The 9,148-nt window shown below is 42.8% G+C and overlaps 1 protein-coding gene across 1 annotated transcript in view; it reads left to right on the top strand.

Annotated features, from left to right (window-relative positions):
- The first annotated feature begins 11 nt into the window (after nucleotides 1–11).
- Nucleotides 12–9,148, top strand: part of KNTC1 (kinetochore associated 1) — a 100,283-nt gene continuing 91,146 nt past the window's right edge. The window contains 3 exon segments of the mRNA XM_017889010.1: nucleotides 12–262; nucleotides 3,243–3,413; nucleotides 7,910–8,030. Of these exon segments, the coding sequence (XP_017744499.1) occupies nucleotides 3,285–3,413; nucleotides 7,910–8,030 (250 nt within the window). The 5' untranslated portion in view covers nucleotides 12–262; nucleotides 3,243–3,284.

The following is a 9,148-nucleotide window of genomic DNA, read 5'->3' as shown; positions in this document are numbered from 1 at the left end:
ACAACGAAGAGGGCGGGGCCAATAATACAGCCTAGGAATGCGCAGTCGGGAGAACAGAACGGGCGGAACTCAGGGTGGGGCAACGTCCTATTTCGAGTCTAAAGTAATCTTGGTCTCGTCCGGCCGCCGTAAAGGGGTTGGGTTTAGTGTTCTCCCGCCAATTTAAACCTGTAGGGTGGAACCTAAAGATTAGAGGCGGTTGTGTGAGTCAGGAAGAAGGGCCGGATACTTGAGTGTTTCTCTTTAGTTTCTTCAATTGCAGGTGAGGACGGGGAGTTGCGCTGTGTAGGGAACTGGGGATGGGCTCAGGACGAAGTAACTGCAGCCTCTCCTCAGTTCCTATTTTTCCCTTTAACGCCGTCAGGAGAGAGGTTGGAGTCGGTTTTTGCGGGCGGCGGTGTCCAGCGGAGAGCGTTTAAGTACGGAGGCCTAACTGACAAGTGTTTCATCTTGCTCATTCTCTCCTATTCGCGAATCTGTTCTGCATTCCGCCGCCAGAGTGATCTCAAAATTATCAGATCAGGCCACTCGTTTGCTGAGTTCCCCTCTACCCCTTGTACTGAGAATAAAATTCAGTCTTGAAGTCGAGGTTTTTTTGGGCTCCACTGCTCTCTCCCTCACTGTCTTCTACTTTTGCTTTGACCCGGCAGCAGCATCAAACGCTTCCTACCCAGCCTCTGAGCCTTTGCACTCTGTTCCCTCTGCCTACGTCGCGTTCCGCCTAAGTTTTGCGTACTTGACTTCTTGTTATTCAGGTCTCAGCTCAGATGTCACCTCCTTCCCTTCCCAAACAAATCCTTCTTCAGCGACGCCTCACCTCATCCATTTAATCACTGTTTCCTTCAAATTATTTAGCACTTTTTGCAGTTATTTGTGCATTTGCTTTTTTTGTAGAGGTAGCGTAACAAGATGTGTATTAACTATTTTATTTTTGTCCGTTTTCCCGCAAAAACATAAACTTCGTAATGGCAAAGACATTTTGTGCTTTGTTCAAGCTATACTGCCAGTTCCTACAAAGGTGCCTGGCACATAGTAAATAGGTATTCAATAAACATCTGTTGAATAAGTAAATGTGGCAGTTATGGGCGGTTTCTCTATTTCACAGATGTGGGAAATTGAGACCTATAAAGGTATTCATTCCAGCCTGTCCCTCCTCCTCCATCTCCTCACTCCCACCCAAACACCAGTCACTAAAACTGTTCTCTATTCTCCAAACATGTTTTGTTTGTGTTCCCTTGCTTATGCTCTTAGGAAGAACTCTTTCAACATTTATAAAACTAAGATCTTCAATTCTCAGCCCAAGTGTTACCTGCTTCCACTAATAACAAATTAGCTAACACCTAAAATTGAATGTTTGCCATCAACCAAGCATTGTTCTATGAACATTTAAAACTCACAACATTGGGAGTCTGAAGCAGAAAGATTGCTTGAGCCCAGGAGATCAAGGCCAGCCAGGGCAAAATAGTGAGACCTTCGTCTCTCAAAAAACCAGAAGTAAAAAATAGAAAACTCCTTCAGGTGGGTACAACTACGTTAGTCCCTTGGTATTGGTATCCACAGGAGATTGGTTCCAGTACCTCCCACAGATACCAAAACCCAGGGATGCTCAAGTCCTTGTCATAAAATGGCATAGTATTTGCATGTGGCCTGGGAACATCTGCCTGTATAATTTAAATCATCTCTAGACTACTTATCTTACCCAACAATGTAAATGCACTATGCCTGTAGGTGGAATCTAGGGATGTGGAACACATGGATATGGAGGGCCAACTATATGTATATATTTTTTCCTTGATGGAGTTTCACTCTTGTTGCCCAAGCTGGAGTGCAGTGGCACAATCTCAATTTACTGCAACCTCCGCCTCCCGGGTTCAAGCAATTCTCCAGCCTCAGCCTCCTGAGTAGCTGGGATTACAGGCACACACCACTACGCCCAGCTATTTTTTTGCATTTTTAGTAGAGAGGGGGTTTCGTCATGTTGGCCAGGCTGGTCTCAAACTCCTGACCTCAGGTGATCCACCCACCTAAACCTCCCAAAGTTCTGGGATTGCAGGCATGAGGCATGAGCCACCATGCCCAGCCTGTATATTCTTATTTTATAAATTAGGGAATTGAGGAACAGAAAGGTTAAGTGATCACCCATAGACAGCTGCCTAGTCATTGTGAGAGAGCATCAAGTCAGAAATCGTTTCTTCCTTGTGCTATACCTTTTATAGATACTAAAACATACTTCTAGTAGCACTTATGAAACCAATTGTAATGATTTGATTATCATTCCCTACCAGGATTATCATTCCCTACCAGTCTTGATCCAAGGATTGTTTTTCTCCTTAGTGTTCCTTTCCCACCCAGACTCCAGGTAATGTAGTTTATGTAAACCTTTACTTTTTGAGATGGTTAAACCTCATAAGATTTCAAGCTTAGTTTTTTTTTTTTTTTTTTTTTTTGAGACAGAGTCTCGCTCAGTCGCTGAGGCTGGAGTGCAGTGGCGCGATCCCGGCTCACTGCAAGCTCCGCCTCCCGGGTTCACGCCATTCTCCTGCCTCAGCCTCCCAAGCAGCTGGGACTACAAGCGCTCGCCGCCACGCCTGGCTAATTTTTTTGTATTTTAGTAGAGACAGGGTTTCACCGTGTTAGCCAGGATGGTCTCGATCTCCTGACCTTGTAATCCGCCCGTCTCGGCCTCCCAAAGTGCTGGGATTACAGGCTTGAGCCACCGCGCCCGGCCTCAAGCTTAGTCTTTGGTCCAGAAACCTAATTCATTTTTTTCTCTTTCCCTAATCATTTTTATTTATTGTATAATAATACTATGATAGCATTAATGGACTTTTTCTGAACTTCATCTGGAATCTTATCATCCTATGATATCCCAGACAATCTGGCAATTAAACCTACACTGTTTGCTGCTATACTGATTAAAGGTTTATTTCTAATGAAAACTTGGTATAATTCCAAACTAGACACACAAAAGTAGTGGAAGCTCTAGGATACATTGGTAAGATCAGAATTGTTGGTCTGTGTGCATAAACCAATATGTTCTCTGGTAACCATGATAGCTCTAGTTCCATTTATGTTATTGGCCCAAAGTGTTTAGTGGCCACAGCAATAACAAGAAGACAAAGATGTCTGTATATGTTACTGTTAGACTTTTGTTTTTGTTTTGTAAGTAAGCTTTCTCATTTCCCAAGGAACCGGGTTCTATGCAACAAGATAATAAGGTGTCTAATTTTATGTTGTTACAGGAAAGACAGTGATTACTGACTCAGGAAGACAGTCTCAGAAACATGTGGAATGATATTGAGCTGCTAACAAATGATGATACCGGAAGTGGGTACCTGAGTGTCGGTTCAAGAAAAGAACATGGAACTGCTTTATATCAAGTAGATATGCTAGTGAAGATCTCTTCTGAAAAGGTAGTGATTATTACACTGACTGTTTCATTCACAGAATTTTTACTGAGTGCTTAGTAGGCCTAGGGGCCCACAGTGAATATTTTGTGAATGAATGTAGCACTTCCTCAGGGAATCAAGATTCAATCTTAGATTGCTAGAAATTCACATCTGAATACCCTCTGCATCATGTCAGGATCAGTATTTTCACGACTGAAGGATTCTTAGTTCCTCTTAATATTTCATGCATACTAAATATGTGTAAGTTGATACAAGAGTATTTTTTTTTTTTTTGAGACAGAGTCTTGCTCTGTCACCCAGGCTGGAGTGCAGTGGTGTGATCACGGCTCACTGCGATCTCTGCCTCCCAAGATTCAAGTGATTCTCGTGCCTCAGCCTCCCGAGTAGCTGAGATTACAGATGTGTGCCACCATGCTCAGCTAATTTTTTGTATTTTTGTAGAGATGGGGTTTCACCATGTTGGCCAGGCTGGTCTTGAACTCCTGGCCTCAAGCAATCCACCCACCTCAGCCTCCCAAAGTGCTGGGATTACAGGTGTGAGCCACCGCGCCCGGCACACAAAGAATATCTACCACTAATGTAGGAAATAAAATGTTACCAATAGAGTTAAAGGCTCTGAGGGTCTATCCCTGAATCTATGTTCCTCCTGTTCCCTACCAGAGTCAAGCACCCTGCTGAGTATGAGGTTTGTCCATGCATTTCTTTCTACATTTTAACTTTCTTCTGTCAGTAATTGCACCATTCTTGCTCCATGCCTGAAACCTTATTCTTTGCCTTGCATAGAAGGTACTATTAGGTGGGTGTGGTGGCATGCACATGTAGTCCCAGCTACTTGGGAGGCTGGTATTTAATTCTTTTTTTAATTAAAAAATTTTTAATTTTTACTCAAATGGATTCTGACAGATAATTCTCTTAATAAGAAAAAAACCTAGAGCAAAAGACAGGGCATCCACTGGGGATGTTATTCCTAAATGGAATTAAATTTATGCTTTTGACTTTTTTTTTTTAAACTGGCTGATGGGATTTAAAAAAGAAATCATTCTTTATGCTGCTTTAAGCTGGTGTCTGTTGAACTGCTGCTTTTTTTTTTTTTTTTGAGACAGAGTCACACTGTTGCCTAGGCTGGAGTACAGCGGTGTGATCTGGGCTCGGCTCATGCAACCTCTGCCTCCTGGGTTCAAAAAATTCTCCTGTCTCAATTTCCCAAGTAGCTGGGATTACACGTGCCACCATGCTACAAAAAATTTTTGTATTTTTAGTGGAGATGGGGTTGCCCAGGCTAGTCTTGAACTCCTGGCCTCAAGTGATCCGCCTGCCTTGGCCTCCGAAAGCGCTGGGATAAAGGCATGAGCCATTGCTCCTGGGTTTTACTGCTTTTAATGTACCATGAATCGTATTAAATGCAGCATAGTCCAACAATAAGATAACTAATATAGGATAAACATTAATTATGAGTAGTACAAATAAATCTCATTGTATTTTTTGGCATTAAATTATTAGAGGCAAAATGTAAAGTACAGCATAATTTTTAAAAATTTTTTGAATCCTTCAAGACATCTGAAAGCGCAGTTTCTATAATGAGGAAATGACGTCTATTTTTTAGTATTTTTGTTTGTTTGTTTGAGATGGAGTCTTGCTCTGTTGCCCAGGTTGGAGTGTGGTGGTGCAATCTCGGCTCACTGCAAGCTCTGCCTCCCGGGTTCACGCCATTCTCCTGCCTCAGCCTCCCGAGTAACTGGGACTACAGGTGCCTACCACCGTGCCTGGCTAATTTTTGTATTTTTAGTAGAGACGGGGTTTCACCATGTTAGCCAGGATGGTCTCGATCTCCTGACCTTGTGATCCACCCGCCTCAGCCTCCCAAAGTGCTGGGATTGCAGGCGTGAGCCACTGCGCCTGGCCATTTGAATTTTTTTTGTTTTTTTTTTTAAGAGAGGTTCTCACTCTGTAGCCCAGGCTGGAGTACAGTGACGTGATGTTGACTCATTACAACCTCCCACTCTTGGGTTCAAGTGATTCTCCTGCCTCAGCTTCCGGAGTAGCTGGGATTATAGGTGCCTTCCACTACGCCTGCCTAATTTTTTTTTTTTTTTTTCCTTTTTGAGACGGAGTCTTGCTCTGTCGCCAGACTGGAGTACAAGTGGCGTGATCTCAGCTCATTGCAGCCTCCGCCTCCCGGGTTCAAGTGATTCTTCTGCCTCAGCCTCCTGAGTAGCTGGGAATACAGGCACGAGCCACCACGCCCAGCTAATTTTTGTATTTTTAGTAGAGATGAGGCTTCACCATGTTGGGCAGAATGGTCTCGATCTCTTGACCTTGTGATCCACCCACCTCGGCCTCCCAAAATTCTGGGATTACAGGCGTGAATCGCCGTGCCCGGGCTTTATTTTTTAATATTATCAGGAGCCTTAAAACATGGAAGTGGCTCAGGCCTTTCTTGACCTCAAAGTTGCTGTTGAAAAATAGTAGTGTTTGTGTATAGAATCTTGGATTCTGTTAGGAACTAAAATTCTATCTATTATTAACACAGGGCATATACTTATCAACATGTTTTGAACATCTGCTATGTTCTGAGCCCAGTATTAGGCACTTGGACATAAGATGGCATCTTATTCATTCCTTTTAGGATCTTACCTTAAAGTTAGGCACACAGGACCCAAACAATAAAAGATATTTAGCTGTGCAAGTCAGTATATGCTAAATGCCAAATGAACAGTATAGACACTAAATGAGTAGGAATTCAATCGATGGAGAGCTCATTTTGGGTTGAGCAGTTTAAGGAGCATTTCCTTAAGAAACTATGTGTAAGCCCAGTGTGGTGGCATGTCCTATAGTCCCAGCTACTCAGAGGCTGAGGTAGGAGAATGGCTTGAGCCCAGGAGTTCTAGGCCAGCCTGGGCAACATAGGGAGACAACATCTCTAAAAAAAAATAAAAATTAAAAATAAACTACACTAGCTTTGGGCCTTAAGAAGGAGAACAGTTTAGGCAGAGAGAACCGTGTGGATAGATCCCTAGAAGATATAGTGCTGTTCTTTTTTTTTTTTGAGGTGGAGTCTTGCTCTGTTTCCCAGACTGGAGTGCAGTGGTGTTATCTCGGCTCACTGCAACCTCTGTCTCTCAGGTTCAAGTGATTCTCGTGCCTTACCCTCCTCAGTAGCTCGGATTACATGTGACCTCCACCACGCCTGGCTAATTTTAGTGCCATTCCTTGTTGGCAGTGCCTTCGTGTAACCTTTTACTAGTTGAAGAAGCAAGTAAAAAGATAAGAAGGAGGCCGGGCGCAGTGCCTCACACTTGTATTCCCGATACTTTGGGTGGTTGAAGTGGAAGGATCATTTGAGTCCAGGAGTTCTAGACCAGCCTTGCCTACATGGTGAAAACCCCATCTCTAAAACAATAAATAAATAAATTAGCCAGGTGTGGTGGTGTGCATGTGTAGTCCCAGCTGTTTGGGTGGAGGAGGCATGAAGATCCCATGAGCCCAGGCGTTTAAGGTTGCAATGAGTTATGATGGCATCACTGCATTCCAGGCCGAGCAACAGAGGGAGACCCTGTCTCAAAATAAAGAAGAAAATAAGGTAGAAGAGGGGTCAGAATGTTGGGGAATTTTCAAGGATTACACCTGGAGAAGATGACTTTTGGAATAGTCATAAAATGAGGTGAATAGCTGCATTTTGTCAGGGAAGAATAGGACTAGTTAACATTTACTGAGCATATACTATGTGCAAGGCTCTCTTATAAGCCCTTTACATGAATTCGTTTCATCTTTATTCAGGTGAACCTTGTTGGTATTATTATTATTATTACTCTTTTACAGAGAGTTAGTTGACGCATTTGCCTAAGATCACTCAGCTAGTAAGGGACTGAGCTTCCTCAACCACTAATCTGTCCAAGTGCTTCAAGACAGCTATGTGTGGGAAGCTCTGATTTGGCTTGTCTAGTGTTTTTAAAAATGTTGACTTAGCTGCCAATATTTAAAAATCAGAACATGTCACATAAAGAGCCAGCTTCTGTTGATGAATGGGGAGGTATGGCCATGCCAGTGCTGCATCCCCACCAGGCTTCCCACTGGCTGGTGTGAAGCAGATTCTATTCTTTCGTGTCTGTGGGGGTGTGGACCCTCCAGTTCACAGTTCACCACCATTCCCCTGCCTAGCATATCCACGACACCAAGACTTCATGCCAATCTTGATTAATTCATTATGTTAATGCCTGGCTCCTGCATCATAAAGTCAATCCTGAGGAAATAAGGATTTGAACGTGAGAATCCCTTGCCCTTCCTGCCCATCCTGAACTGTTTTTCTACTTAGGATCCTGGATGGATTCAAGATATACCATACAAAGAAAAACTCGATGATTAAGTAGATCAAGGGGCAAAGAAAAAAAGCCTATCAAGTTTTAAAGTGGGGTATTGGGGAATTTGATGATACTATTGATAAGTATTGTTAAACTCGTATAAAAATGTTTGAATTTTCATCATGCTTTTCTCTCCCACAGGCCTCATTAAATCCAAAGATACAGGCATGCAGTTTAAGTGATGGGTTTATTATTGTAGCTGACCAATCAGTGATATTGCTTGACAGTATTTGTAGATCACTTCAATTGCATCTTGTCTTTGGTAAGTATAATGCAATGAAGTAAGATAAATTGGAAGTCAAGTATATCTGCTGCCAATTTCTGTTGGATTGCCTCCTCTTTACTCCATTATTTCTGAGATTTCAAATTCGACCAATTTCGAGTAATTAAGCTTGAGTGCTCAGTGCCTTATTTGCGCTGGGCACTAGAGTCAAAGGACACCAAGATCCCTTCTCTCTTTACATCTAAGGGTAAATACACATGTAAAGCAACAATTTAGTTTGCTTGCTTGTGTTAGAATACTATGGAAAATATGAGCTCATTTGTGTTCAAATTCCTGTATCTTGTACAGAATTTCGGTATCATTAATCGGTATTTGCATATTTTTAGAATGAATAGCTCTCTAAAAATCCTTTAACATACTTATGAATTAATTCTTCATCAAGCTACAAGACTTCAAGTACATGCAGATGTGGACTTGAGAGTGAATTACAGCCGAGCGTGGTGGCTTATGCCTGTAATCCCAGCACTTTGGAAGGCTGAGGCAGCTGGATCACTTGCGGTCAGGAGTTCAAGACCAGCCTGGCCAACATGGTGAAACCTCGTTTCTACTAAAAATACAAAAATCACGCCTGTAATCTTTGTACTTTGGAAGGCCCAGGTGGGTAGATTGCCTGAGCTCAGGGGTTTGAGACCAGCCTGGGCAACACGGTGAAACCCCGTTTTCTCTACGAATATATAAAAATTAGCTGGCTGTGGTGCTCTGCATCTGTAGTTTCAGCTACTCGAGAGGCTGAGGTAGGAGAATTGCTTGAACCTGGGAGGTGGAGGTTGCAGTGAGCCAAGATCATGCCACTGCACTCCAGTCTGGGTGACAGAGCAAGACTGTCTCCAAAACAAAACAAAACAAAATTAGCTAGGCATGGTGACATACACCTGTAATCCCAGCTACTCAGGAGTCTGAGGCAGGAGAATTGCTTGAACCCAGGAGGCAGAGGTTGCACTGAGCCAAGATTATGCCACTGTACTCTAGCCTGAGTGACAAGAGTAAGAGTCTTGTCTCAAAAACAAAGAAGAGTGAATTAAGGGGTAAATCAATGATTGTACTGAGCTTAGGCAAGAATATTATGAAAGTTTTTTTTTTTTTTTTTTTTTTTTTTT

The sequence above is a fragment of the Rhinopithecus bieti genome, unplaced genomic scaffold (assembly GCF_001698545.2).
Source record: "Rhinopithecus bieti isolate Rb0 unplaced genomic scaffold, ASM169854v2 scaffold_574, whole genome shotgun sequence".
Taxonomy (NCBI): Eukaryota; Metazoa; Chordata; class Mammalia; order Primates; family Cercopithecidae; genus Rhinopithecus; species Rhinopithecus bieti.
This window is presented reverse-complemented; position numbering and strand designations above follow the sequence as displayed.